Raw genomic sequence first — 14,255 nt, forward strand, 5'->3', positions numbered from 1 at the left:
GGACTCGCGCGACCTAACCTCTTGGCTGGGAGGTTCTGTTTGGGGGTAGAGCGGAGCTGGGCCCACGCAGTTGCCACTGACCACGGACATGCACACCACAGTCACACTTGGGCATGTGCACGTCACGTACACCAGCACGGGCCCAGCCCACGCGCCATGCAGCCACACGTGCGTACTCGCCCCCATGGTGGGCGTTGGGTCCAGGCCTCACCTCTGCCAGTGAGTCGGGTGGCAGGGCCCCGGGCACCGTGTTCTGCTTCTTGAGGCGCCGCTGCTGCTCCAGCTGCTCCCGCTCGCGCTCCACGGCGCGCTGGGCCTCCCGCAGCCGCTCCAGGTCGTGCTGGTAGGCCCGGCGCTGCTGCTCCAGCTTCTCGCGCTCCTGGCTCAGCTGCTCCTGCAGCTGCAGTGACTCATTCTCGCGCCGCTGTAGCCGGGCCGCGGCCAGGTCCAGCTCCTGCTGCTGGCGCTCCCGCTCCCGCTCCCAGCGCTGCTGCTCCAGCCGCAGGCGGCCCTGCTGCTTCTGCACGCCGGCCAGCTCCTCCCGCTGCTTCTCGAAGTTGCGCTGACGCTCCTGCTCCAGCAGCATGTTCCCGCGCGTGGACTGCAGCCGGAGCTGCTTCTCACGCTCCTGGATGGAGGCCCTCTGCATCTCCACGTAGCTGTCCTGCTGGGCGATGACTGCCTGCAAGTGGAGAGGGTGGGGCAGGGGCCTATTTTAGGACGAGGCTTGCCCTTCCCCAGATCTCAACCTCAAGTGAGAAAAGGAGGGTATGGTCGCAGGCTCCCGTACCTGGAGGCTGAGGAGCAGCTGGGACAGGGTCTGGATCCGCTGGACGAGCTGTGGAGAGGGATAGAGATGCTGGCTCCTGGCGCACAACAGTGTGGGGTGTGCATACCGGCCCCTGGGGAGATGCACAAGCCCCGAGCCTACCTCCAACTCCAGGACAGCAGGCAGATGGGGGCCGCACTCCGCACCCGGCACCGGGCCCTGTATAGAAAACAGCGTCAAACACAAAGAGCTAAGGACCTGCTTATTATCAACAAGACACCCCCTCTGGCCACGAAGTCCTGCCTGGTCGTTTGACTTGGATGACTCTTGCTGTATGGAAAACAAGGGTACCGGGAAGCCTTCCAGGAGGTGGGAAGGCAGTTGTTCTGGGCTCACCGTGGGGAGGCTGGGAGGTCAGACCACAGCTCTCAGGGGGCGAAGCTTGTGCGCAGGCTCAGGGGAGACAATGGGCAGCAGGAGTGGGCCTCACACTCACAGCCCCTAGCCCGACCTCTGCTCTGGCCCTAGCGCCTAGTAAGGGTGGGCCCCCAGAGTGGAACTGGAGGCAGCCACCAGGCGCTTCAGCATCGTGGGCGTGAGGACACACGTGCAGGCTCCGTGCTCACGGTCCCCAAAGCGCCCCTTGACTGCTGATGCAGCCACAGCTACTGCCCAGGTCTGGCCCCTGCCTCACCTCCCTCCTGGGCACCACGTACCATTCCCAGGGACCGTGGGAGGGAACGTGGAGGTTCACCCGCCCACGTGTGCATCTGGGCTGAGATGCTTTCATGGCACAGTGGAACAGCACTTGTCGCTATGCATCTGGAGACGGCAAAACTAGACAGCCCCAAACCAAGGCTGTTCACATTTGCTAATGCTTTTATAAAAGGGGCCAGGCTGACTCTGTGCTTGGCTAAGGAATATCCCAAGGAAGCAACGTACTGCAGGTGGGGCCTCCTCAGAGGCCCCCAAGGTGTTGCTGGGCTTCAAGTCTGGGCTGCTCACTGGGCCTTGCCAGTCTCGGGGGCCGTGGTCGCTGCTGCAGGTCTTCTTCAAACTGCCATCTGAAAAGCCCAATCAGGCATGTGAGGATGCTGCACATCCCACCGGGGTCCGGACCAGGCCCCCCGAACCCGCCTGCTCCCCTGGGACCTGCGCCACAATGGTGGCATCTGAGACACAGAGACCAGCAGGAGACAGAGGGGCTGGTCTGTGTGATGCCGTCAGAGCGTGACTGACAGTACCCTGAAGGTCCAGAACCTGACTAGAGAGTTAATACTTGTTGAGGGGAAGCAGTAGCAGAGATGCCCAGCAGCAAAGCCTTCGCTCTGCAAAGGGAGTGTTCCAAGAAACTGCACAACCTCTTGCTGCTGCTCATCTTCTGGAGGGGCCCCGAGAAGCCCCAGGTAGATTATGGCACCACTCACTCTTGCTGGGGCTGCTCACTGAGTCATAGCCCCCAAAGGTCTCTGCCCTGCGGGGCAGGCCTGAGGAACCTCCGGCGTCTTCCGCCTGGCCATTGGCGCTGCCCAGCTGCCTGCAGATCAGGGTCTGGATGTCCTCGACTGTGGAAGGAGATGGGAGGAACTGAGTTACCCCATGGAGCCAGGGCATGGGTGTCAGGTGTGGGAGGTATGAGGCCCTAGGCCTGAGAAGCCTATAGGGCGCTGGTCATGGTCTTCTAATTACCTGACATATGACTTCAGCCCCCTGACCTGTGCATTCCCTATTTCAGGTCCTGCAACCAGGACATGCCAACTGTGTCTGCAGGAGAGGCTGGCCGGTGGGGCAGCAGGAGGGAGGGGCTAGGGATGCGTGGGGCCTAGTGAAGAACTCAGGTGTGTGCTTGTGTGTCGACAGTCGTGCAGACAGTCGGCCGGAGGCTATGGGAGAGTGGCCTTTGAGGGCAGGACAGGTCACACAAAGTGTGTTTGGAGGTGGGGAGAATATTTCAAGCCAAGGCGCAGGATACGAGAAGGCCCTCAGGGGGGCTGAGAACAATAGCCACTTAAGAAATGTGAGGAAGAAGGTCAGTGTGGCTGGAGGAAAGGAGACAGCAGGAGCAGAGTCCATAAGGAGCCCCTCTGATCTGTGTTCCCTGACGCTGAAAGAAAGGTCTGGAGGGCAGCAGCTGTCTCTCTTGTTTGCCACTGAGAGTGGTGCCAACAGTCCTGCTGGACCCAATGAGTACCGGCTGCCTGGCCGCCTGGCCTGACACCCACTGGGCCTCACGTGGGGCTGGCTCAGCAGCTGTGTGGGGGCCACTAGGGGCTCCCAGGGGCTCCATGAAGCAGGCAGGCAGGCCGTGGACTCATCGGCGCCCTCCTGTGGCTGCTGTGCTCAGGAGCCTCTTTCAGCTGGGTATGGGCAGCCCTCTGAAATGACCCCCAAATGTGGATGTGTGCTTGTTTCTGGGGATGTCACCAGGGAACCACTTCAGAAAGGAGAACCTCCTGAGTGTGGGGAACCTGTCTTGGTTGACTTCAGATCCCAGGGGATGCCTCACATGTAGGGAACTCCCTGGAGAAGGTGCTGTAAGTCGGTGGCGGGGGCTGGTGGTGTCTAAAGACCTTCTGGCAATAGCTGATGCCAGGGGGTGGGGTGTCAGTGCTGCTCCTGGAAGCATGCCTGCCCAATCAGCCAGGAGCACGTCCCAGACAAGGTGGCAAGTTGGCCACACCAGGTCTTATATTGTCCTGGAACAGCCCCCCACCTACCAGGACCCCCGTGGCCAGCGCCCAGTGAGGGCCCCCAGGTGTGGCTCCTTACTCTCACTCATGGCTGATTTGAGGATCTGTTCTCCTTGCATGGTCTCAGAGGGGTCCCCTCCTCGGAAGAGGAGTCGTGACTGTGCAACGTCTTCCAGCCCGCTCATCTCTGCCATCTCCAGGTAGATCTGCTGCTTCTCGCCAAGGCTCTGTGCAATCTGCTGGTCTTTCACATTCAATCGCTCTGCAAAGTGATGGGAGGCAAGGGTTGGCTCCCACCCGCAGCCCACCCTTAGTCCGACATCCTGTAGGGCAGGTGTGGGCATGGCCCTGTCTTCTGATGGTTCGCCCCGATTATAAAAACCAAACACCACGGGGTATGTTCCAAGGATCAGAACAGGCCAATTTATTAGTTTGGGCCAAAGCGAGAATCTTTTAAGACTTCATCATCATCTTATCCTTCATGCATTTGGGCCAAACCTCTACAAATCTCTGGTTTTATGCTTTTTTGTCGTTACTGCTGCTGCAACAGCAACTTTCTCGCTGTTGGATGCCCATGTATACACATCACATTCGGCTGGATTACTGGGCGCCCTCACAGGTTCCAATAGTTTTCTAGTTGATTCTATCAGATTTTCTAGGCAAATAATCATGTCACATGCAAAACACAATTCAGTCCCTTCCCTTCCAATCATGACCTTACTTCTGTTTCTCTCCTCATCACCCTGGAGGAACGCACGGGGTGCAGGTGATCATTGTGGGAGGGGGTGGCCCGGCTCGGCTCCTGATTTTAGTGAGCATCCCTAATGGTCTGGTGTGAAGGAGGAGATCAGCTTTTGATCCAAGATGGGAAAGGCTATCTCCATAAAGAAAGATTCTATTTCTAATGCAGTAAGGATCTTGTCAGGAATGAGCGAGGGAGAGATACTGTGGGGGACTGTGGCATCCAAGGAGACGTGTCTACACAGGGCATGTGTTTTAGTACCACCCGGCAGAAAGAGTCTGAATGAACATTGCTTTGGCACTGTGCTTCCAGGGTCAGTGGGATGTCAATCCTCCTCGCCTTTCTTTTGGATGTTTCTATTACTGAATGAATAACTTCAAACATACACCTCTCCCCACAAAGAGAAATAAAACTTCTACTACCTAGTTTTATGTAACTTACTGCCTAAATGCTACCTAATTTAAAAATAAATGACTGAGGTATAGTGAGGGGGACGAGGGAGGCTGACTGAGACCAGAGTACCAGGGATTGTTCTTGGCAATGACCTCACTGAAATCTCACAGGAATCTGTTAGAACCGAGGAGGAGAGTGGATAAACACATGTGGTGCATCTTACAATGGAACTGTTTCCAGCCTTAAAAAGGAAGGAAACTGACACACACTGCAACGTGGCTGAACCCTGAAACCTTGAAACATCATGCACAGCGAAGTCAGACACAAAAGGAGAAATATCGCAAGACTCCCATATATACAAGATCCCTAGAATAGGCAAATTCATAGCAACAGTAGAACAGAGGTTACCAGGGGCTGAGGGAGGAAGGACCAGGCAGGGACAGCTAATGAGGGTGCAGATGCATTCTGGAGGGATGAAAATGGTCTAAAATTGTGGTGATGGTTGCCCCAATCTCATGACAGATACTAAAAGCCACCGCATGGTACTCTTTTAATAGATGAACTGCAGAGTGTCTGAATTCTATCTCAATAAGGTAGTTAAAAAAAAAAAAAAATTAAAACAGGGAGGAGGAAGCTGAGGTGCCCAGCTACAAAGCCAGGGCTGGTCTGGGTCTGCCAGGCTCTAGAAGGAGGCTGTGGGGTCCTGTGCTATTCTGCGTCCCCTTGGGGTTTTTATGTATGTGACCTGGGATGCCCACAGTGAGCTCTTTCTTGAACAGGGACCCAGGGAGGGGCAGGGTGTGGGGCAGAGCCAGAGTGTCTGGAGATGGCTCAGGGGCCCTGAGGGCCACCCCCTCCAGAAGATCACTAGCTCATGACAAAGCCTCACTGCCAGGGCCCCCAGCAAAACACCTGGTGGCTTGGGTGGGGATCTGCTCTGTGGTCAATCCCAATGGGGCAGGACAGAGATGCTTGCTGGTGGTCCCAGGGCCTGTTGCACAAGGAGGGTGCCATGCACTGTTCTCACCATATGCAGGACATGTGGTGGGCATGGAGGTCCAGGCGGACTCCCTTTACCTTGGAAGTCCCTCAGTCTCAGGGCGCGAGCCTCCAGCCCCTTCTTCTCCTCTTCGGCCTCGCTGAAGGGCCCTTCCTCCTCGTCCGGACAACTGTGGGGAGAGGGGGCAGATGGGCAATAATGCTTCTCCGGCAGGCTGGCCTCTGTGACGGGCGCTGACAGCTCTGTCTGCAGAACCAGCTGCTGAGAGCGTCTCGTCCTAGGGGTGACAGCTTGTTAATGGTGCAGGAGAAAAGAGGGAGAAGAGCAAGGCAGCCATCGGCATCTATCCTGTCTCCAAGCGCCCACAGGCTTACATGCCTGGCCACGATGTAGGGGAGGAGACTGAGGACGGCTCATTTCCTAGGGTACCTGCAGAACTGAAACAGTACTGAGGGAGCTCTGGGCAGGCTGCGGCTTCAGGAAGCCAGCAGGCATAAAGAGAGGGAGTAGCAGGCTGGCTGGGCATGAGGCCTGGACCACTTTCCCCCGTCAGGTGGACCAGACGCCAGGCATCATGCAGAACCAGGGGTTGGGGCCCGTAGAGGGTGCCCTGGCCTGAGGAGGAAAGACAGGATACCACAACCTGCTCCAACCGGGGCATTGGGCCCCTGTGTCAGGTGTCACTTTCTGTACCCCCCACCTGAGACCTCCAGCACTTTCTCAGGTACTTCAAGGTCACAGCTGATTCTGCCAACTGTCAAAGCTAAGGGCATGATGGCTGGCAGGGAAGGGAGTGCACATACGGGCTCTTCTCACCTCTCAACGGCCCTTCTGATGTGGGCCATCCAAGTGTTCCTCTCCTCTTTGGAGCTGGTGTAGATCTCGTACATCTCCGGGCCTTGCAGGGAGGCGCTGATCAGAAACATGGCTTTCTCCTCGTTGGCCACTTCCCTCACGATGAGCTTTTGTAACGAGATGACCGGGCGCTTCGAGTCCTGTGTGGTGGGGAGGACACCTTTCACCCCGCTGCATCTGAGCAGCTGGGGAACCGAGAACCTGAGGGGAAGGAGGTGGGGGGTAGGGGCACGTCCGTGTCCTACTTGTTTTCATATAATTCAGAGCAGAGATATTTGCCACCTGGCGGGGGAAAAGACACTTTTGTGGTGATATCCTCATATACTTTTAATAGGATTGCTTACCATGATTAAAAACTAGTTTTATAATCAGTAATGCGTGCCACTGTACTAAACTCGGAAGATCTAGGGTAGGTAGTATATAATCACAGATAAATCTTCCTCCTGACTGTGCCCCAAACAGCCAGAGCCAAGCAGTATTCCCACTCTGCTGTGATCCTACGAGAGATGATGCTCCGACAGCCCAGTAACACGGACGCTAAGTGCCTGTGATGCGCTCACTGTGTCCTTATGTTAAAGCCCTAACCCTCCTGGCACCTCAAAATGTGATTACTTAAAGATGGGGCCTTTACAGAGGTGATTAAGGTAAAATGAAGTCATCAGGGCGTAAGGGCGATCCAGGATGACTGATATCCGACTCCAGAGGGGAGACAGGACGTAGAGTCAGCTGGAGTCCCTGAGAGAGGAAGAGCCGCAGAAACATGAAGGCAAAGACAGGACAGGATGTTTGCACGAGCCCCTGAAGCCAGCCTCCCCAGGCATCCAGACAGGAAAATTCTGTTCCTGCCTTGTCTGGAACCTTCTGGCCCCTGGGAGGACCTGGGATGGTGGGTTAAGACACAGATGTGCTTTTCCAGCCACTTTGGTCTCTAATGCCTTGCCCCTCTTGCTGTGGAGGTGCCCCCCCACCCCCAGTCGCCCCTCCACTTGGCCGCCTTCTGTGAGGGTAGCTTTACAATCAGCCCCTAAGGTCTCTACGGTGGGCGGGACCCTTCGTCTGCAGAGACAGGATACATACCACAGAGGCAAAGACATATTTCTGATCCTTTTCTTGTAGCAGCAAAAGCACATCGGTCAACAGGACGGCAAGAACATCTAATGAGAAAGCACAGAAGGAAACGTCTCATGGGGTGGCGGGGCCACACGGGACCTGCCAGGCGGACATGGACGCGTCCTGGAAAGGCTTCAGCCCTGGGGGGTGCAGTCCTGGTCACTCAGCCCACCCCCTCGATGCTCCTGCGGGCGCCTGAGGGTTTCTGTCTACCTCACTACTTTCTATCACTGCCTGTGTTTCAACATTTAGCACAAATCAAAGGATGGAGTCTCGTCTTGCAGGTTCCTGCGCTGCTGCCGGGCCATGGTACCTGCAGGTCTGGTCTTTGAGATTCTGTTGCTGATTTTTCAAACGACAATTGCCCCCCTGTTCTTCTGGTTCTCAGGTCAGCTGGGGCCTGAGCCACCAGCTGCGAGCCTCGTCCCTGCAGGAGCTCTCACAGCAGAGCTTTGGCACACAAGTGCAAACCCTAAACTGAACGTCCTACCGGAGCACCTGCATCTGGGCAAGCGTAAGCCTCGCCCCTCTCTCCAGAGTGGCCTCTGCCGCCAGCACCCAGAACAGATAGCCTCTCCCTACGTAGTTCCCTCGTTGGCCTGCTGGCTCCCTCTGAGGCATCCTGTACCTTTCCCTAATTGTTATTTGTTTCCTTATTTTCTCCCTTTCTGCCCACTGACTGAAACCCCCCTGAGGGGAGGGGTCTCCCACCACCCACCTCGGTGTCCAGCACACAGGAGGCGCTAAATCGTCTGCTGGGATGCTTGCCTGTGCAAAGTACGGACAAACATATATATGGTCACTGGCCATCTCAAGTGCTCCCCTAAAGATCTTTATTTATTTATTTTAAAGATTTTATTTATTTATTCATGAGAGACACACAGAGAGAGGCAGAGACACAGGCAGAGAAGCAGGCTCCTCACAGGGATCCTGATGTGGGACTCGATCCCTAAACTGGGATCATAACCTGAGCCAAAGGCAGATGCTCAACCACTGAGCCACCCAGGCGTCCCTCCCTTAAAGATCTTTAAAGATGCTGATGTCAACGGCCAGGTCAAGATGTTTCTAGAAGTTCATGAAATGAGCCAGGAAGCTTAGGGTTGAGTCCCGAGTGCTCTCTGGTCTGGAAGTAGACCGTGGATTTTGGAGGTGGGCCTCAAAGGGCCTCCTGAGCAGTGAGTGGGGTGCTTGGGGACACAGAGGCCAGCAGTCTGAGTGGTGTGTCTACCACACTGGGGCCCTTCAGTGGCTGCTTGTTTAGAATTCTGGGGCCTCTGACAAACCTAGGATGTCCTGATACCTCAGGTTTCTTCAAGGGCTCAGGGTGCTCTCTGGATCTAGCGGCCCTCCTGGTGGGTACCTCAAAGCCCTGAGGACAGGGGTGCTGGTACGACTACCTCAATCTCATCCTTACCACACCCCTGGCTGCCTGTCTCATTCTGACTCGGTGCACAACCCCCTTGGGCCCCGGAGCAGCCAGGTTGCTGTGGCTGTGTCAGCTGGTGCCCCCCCACCCCCGCCCCAGTCCAGAATGGTGCCACTAATCCGAGAGGGCTTACATGCCTGGCCACGATGTAGGGGAGGAGTCTGAGGACTCCCCTGCAGAGGCTAGGGACAGGGCTTTACCTTTCAAGCGTCCCGATGTGGTCTTCCAGCACAGCGTGCCCTCCAGGTGAAGCTGCCGCTGCAGCATGTCCTCCTTACGGAAGGTCAGTCCGTTCTTGAGCTTGCTGGAGGACTTCAAGTCCATCTTCCCCGCGATCTCCCGGAGGCGCTGGCCTTTCTCACACTCGCTGACCTTGGCATCCACTTGGGAGATGATGTCCTTGATGAGGTTCAGGGCCTGGGTGAGGTCTCTGTAGTCCTCTGTGCCAGCTGTCACACACAGCAGAGTTAGTGCCTTTGCCCCCTTTCACAGACACAGCAGACGTTGGACACACGCTCTGGGGTCTATGAGGTCTGTGCCCTGAAGCCACTGCTCAGAGGACCCTTCAAGAATCACCTTCCACCTTGGATCTCCTGAGATGTAAATGCTTCTCCAAACTAAGGGCAGCAGCTGGGCCTTTGGTTTTTGCCAAGATGGAGATTCCACTGGATGCAGAAGCTAAGGTGCAATTGAAGTGACACACATGGCCCCGCATAGCCCTGGGGCCATTCCTTGGTAAACAGACTAGGCCTGCCAGCTCTCCATAAAAGACTCCCTCCTCCTCCTGCCATTACCAAGAGCTGGCTCCTCTCAACTCAAGAGTGTGGCTTCCACACAGGAGAATTTGCTCATTCTCCTAGGGCCCAAATCTCCTGGAGCTGGGGGAGGGGTGGGCAGGTGTGGTCAGGCCCTGGCCTCTGAGAACTCTAGGCTGGGCTGGGCTGGGCTGCCCTCTTTCCTCTGCCCCCAACCCCCCAGGTTCCAGACATGAAGGCCATCACTGTACTTGTCTGGATCAACATTCATTTACTCTCTAGATAATGACCCAGGGCCTGTTTCGGCTCAGCCTGGGTCAGGGGCTGCAGGGTAAAGTGGGCAAATAAGACCTGGCACCCCATCTTTCTTGGTCAGAAACCCCAGCACTCAGCACAGTGGTTCAGCATGAGGGGAGCTCAGTTAATGACTGCTGAGCTGCGATGAATCCAGACAAGCAGGGATGGAGCATAGAGGGGTGCTTATCCAATCCACTGCTAAAATGGGGCCGAAACACAGAGATCGCCCCTCAAAGCAGCAATGGGCAAAGGCAGGGAGGAGAGCTACTTTACCTTCTGTGTTCTGAATGATGCGCTCCACCAGCACGGGGTATTTGGTTATGCGCTGAGTGACCAGAAGGATACACTCCTGCACACCAAGCCGCCTCACGATGGAAAAGTTGCCAATTTTCTATGAAATGGGAAACAAAATGCCCCTGTTGGCATTCCCATCTCGTGCCAAATTGGCTGGGGCTTCTTCCTTTTTCAGCTCACCAGGACCTCTTCTCTTTGCTATTTCACTGAACACTTGAAAGTAGGCTCGCCTGCTGTATACAGAAAGGCCACAGAAAAAGGCAGCCTCCCCTCTTGTAAAGAAGGGCCCCCCATAAAACCTGTTAAGAAGAAACCAGAACTGGGACGCCTGGGTGGCTCAGTGGTTGAGCACCTCCCTTCAGCCCAGGGCATGATCCTGGAGTCCCAGGATCGGGTCCTGCATTGGACTCCCTGCAGGGAGCCTGCTTCTCCCTCTGCCTGTGTCTCTGCCTCTCTCTGTGTCTCAAGAATACATAAATAAAATCTTAAAAAAAAAGAAAAAGAAACCAGAACCAGCCAGGGGGCGGTAGGGAATCACCCGGCAAGCTGTATGCAGTGGGCTCATGCACACACCCATGCGCGCCCCCATATCCGCACATGAAGGCTCTCACTGATGGCTGTCAGAACCCTCTGGAACTACATCAGGCCTCTGCCTCTGGGCCAGCCCCCTGCTGGCCCCTGCTGCACACCTCTGGCTGAGAACCCAAGAAGCAGTCATCCGAAGCCGTTTCCCGCCAGGGTGGAGAACGGTTTCTGGTGCCTCCAGAACATTCCACACAGTCTGCTTCTCTGCCCCCTCTGTACTCATGCACTCCAGGAATGCCAGCAATTGTGAGAGCCACTTCTGAGCAGGCCCAGAAGGTGCTGTGGGGTTTGTGAGCTTCCAGGGCCCACCCCCCAAACTGACCCTTTCTCTTTTATGTCTGTCCACTCCAACTATAATGGAGCAGAATTTAAAAACCTGTCATTCTTGACTCCAGACCATTAGCTATCGGCTATCACTTCAAAATAAAGTCCCCAGGGACCAGGACGCCTGGATGGCTCAGTGGTGGACCGTCTGCCTTTAGCTTAGGGCGTGATCCCGGGGTCCTGGGATTGAGTCCCACATCAGGCTCCCTGCAGGGAGCCTGCTTCTCCCTCTGCCTATGTCTCTGCCTCTGTGTGTCTTTCATGGATAAATAAGATCTTACCAAAAAAATAATAATAAAGTCCTTGGGGACCAAGCGAGCAGAAGGTGACAGAGCTGCTGCAGGATGCGCACTGACAGCTAAGTGGCCTTCACCTTGGTGCGTTTTCAAGGATGCAGGAGGTGAGGCCTTGCCCAACTTGACTCAGGCCGGATGCTGCGTTGTTAGTTCTGGGCTTTGAGCACCTGCACACCCTTAGGCAGGCGTGGGTCATTTCCCAGGCCTCCCAGGACAAGTGGAGACCAGAGAGGAAAGGAGGCAAGGGAGGGACAGAGGTCTGGAGTAAGTTATGCCTGCATCAGCTGGAACATCTGAAGGCAGAGGGGTGGCTCTGGAGGGGCAGATCCTAGGGCAGGGCAGCCCCTTGAAATGACACCTGTGTGTCCCCTTGGTAGTCTCAGGAATGATGGTCAGCAGGTTCTGCACTAGGGCCTGCTGGTATGGCCGAGGACAAAGCCCTAGGTGTGCTTCGCTTTATTTGACATCTGGACTTCACTGACAGGTTCTGAACCAGTTTGTAGGTAGTAAGGTAATAAAAACTTGAAACTCATTGACTTCTAACAGGTACCTTAGCATCTTAAGCTCTCCCAGAGTCTATAGTCCTGAAGGAAACAATCTATAGCAAAGAAGATCCATTTTTTAATTAAGAAAAAAAAAAAATCCCCTTCCCCCTTTTTTTACCTTGATCAAGCTTTGAAATTTCTTGTTTTGCTGCAGCAGCAACTTGTAATGATTAACCGCCTCATTGTGGCCACTACAAAAGACACCATATTTTTCTTTCATTCTGTCCCCATTTTCGCCAGAGAACTGCAAAAAGACAATGGAGACATTACCAGAAGGGAGCAGGAAAACCTCCTGGGAGCGCTCTTGTCTGGCTCAGTGGACTCTACTAAATTACGTCTCGAATTCACTTGTACCCCACTTTCTTGTCTAACACATACTCAAGCAGGGGAATGCTTCAGTATGGGGGTGAGAAGGGGTGTCTCATCACAAGGTACCATAAGGCAATAACGGGCTTTACAATGTCACAGTGCCGTAAAACCTCTGAAATCCAAGAAGGAGGAATACATTTATGCCAGAGAACGTGAGAAACATTTTAAAAGCAAAAGGGGTCTTCTTCTAATGAACTCTAGTTAGAGGCCTCAGGATGCCTAGAGCACTCTGCGGCCAGACAAGGAGGTACACGTCCCCTCTGTCCACCTTGGCCTGGGCTCAGAGGTCAACTCAGAACTCAATTTGGGGTTGGCACCCTTTACCACAGAACTGCCTCTAACAGCCCAAAACATGGAGGTCAAAACCAGAAAAACACAAAACAAAAAAAACCCAGCCGGGTGACCAAAGAAAAGCCCAGAATGCATCAGTGGACGGACGCTGTCTACACAAGTGCGTTTGGCACTTAGGCCTCTCTGTCTCCAGCAGCCGCGTGCACACCTGTAAAGGCCCAGGACCACTGTCTTCTGCAGGCTCTCAATAAACAGAGGCCGCGTTCTTTGGACTGCTGGCTGGAACAGAGATGAGGCAGGGGCTCATCCAGGCCCTGTGCCTGTCCTGGTGTGCCCACCTGCTGCACCAGGAGGTCCCCGATTTTCTGGATGACGTAGTTGCGGTCGCTGCCCTCCTCCAGGGACTCCTGGCGTCGCTCCTTCAGCCGAGAGAGGAAGTGGCTGTGTATGTCGAGCAGCTCGTCCACACATGGGAAGAGGCGGCTGATGGCCTTGCTGCTGAACTGCAACTCCTCCTGCAGGGCCCTGGAGTAGACCTTCAGCATGATCTTGAGTGTCCGTACGTGGTGCGCCTCCGTCTGCACCAGCTCTGCAGGGACATGGACAAAAGGACTTAACCACTCTAGGCCGGGCACCCTGGCTTTGCTCCTCCCACATCCCACAATGGCACTCGTGTGAACCACCTGCCTCCAGGTGCCTGGCTGCCTTCTCCCAGGTCTCCACTGAGGCCCTTCCCCTGGAGGTCTCACTGCCCAGCAGGGTGTGTGTGTGGGTGGGGGGGGCCAGTGTGGGGGACTCCCATCCCGCCCCCCACCCAGTGCTGCAGTGTAAGGAAGCAGCCCTTGCTGGAGTGACATCAAGAAAGAGAGGACTCAGGCTGTGTGCTGGGGCCTCCGATTCATAGGAGGATTTCAGGACCGAAGACGTTTCAAGGCTGCGTTAAGCAGGAAGACTGTTCTGATGTCAGTTAAGTGCTGATTTTGGCTCAGATTGTGATCATGGGGCCCTGGGATCGAGCCTCATGTCAGGCTCCCTGCTCAACGAGGAGTCTGCTTCTCCCTCTCCACACTCATGCTCTGTCTCTCTCAAATAAATAAATAAAATCTAAAAAAAAAATAAATAAATAAATAAAGAAGAATGTTCTGGTGAACGCCATTCCTTGGGATGTGAAACTCACACACCTGGATATGCCAGTGACCAGACCTACACCATAACCCAAGAAAAAGCAGAGTTTAAGTGAAGAATTTAATTCTCTGGTAAAAGGCAGAGAAATACCAGGTTTCGTGTTGGGAGTTTATCTGTTGTTCAAATCAAGGCCTGGAAGTTGTTAGAGACCAAACAAAGGTCAACAGAGCCGGCCCACGGCTGCCAGCCATGGGGGCTGGATGCAGTCTGTGTTTACCCAGAGGGTGAGACAATGTGGCAAAGGGCTTCCTGGATGGAAACATCCAGACCAGTCTTCTCTGTCCCTCCCTACAGGATCTCTGCCTGTGGTCTGGAGCCCTGAGGTGAAG

The 14,255-nt window shown here is 55.0% G+C and overlaps 1 protein-coding gene across 1 annotated transcript in view; it reads right to left on the bottom strand.

Annotated features, from left to right (window-relative positions):
* Positions 1-14,255, bottom strand: part of ARHGEF18 (Rho/Rac guanine nucleotide exchange factor 18) — a 65,416-nt gene that overhangs the window by 1,775 nt on the left and 49,386 nt on the right. The window contains 13 exon segments of the mRNA XM_041760596.1: positions 212-682; positions 791-838; positions 932-988; positions 1,712-1,833; positions 2,197-2,334; positions 3,539-3,721; positions 5,672-5,763; positions 6,411-6,589; positions 7,527-7,603; positions 9,186-9,434; positions 10,311-10,428; positions 12,200-12,325; positions 13,080-13,330. Of these exon segments, the coding sequence (XP_041616530.1) occupies positions 212-682; positions 791-838; positions 932-988; positions 1,712-1,833; positions 2,197-2,334; positions 3,539-3,721; positions 5,672-5,763; positions 6,411-6,589; positions 7,527-7,603; positions 9,186-9,434; positions 10,311-10,428; positions 12,200-12,325; positions 13,080-13,330 (2,111 nt within the window).

Source organism: Vulpes lagopus, chromosome 7 (genome assembly GCF_018345385.1).
Source record: "Vulpes lagopus strain Blue_001 chromosome 7, ASM1834538v1, whole genome shotgun sequence".
Lineage (NCBI taxonomy): Eukaryota > Metazoa > Chordata > Mammalia > Carnivora > Canidae > Vulpes > Vulpes lagopus.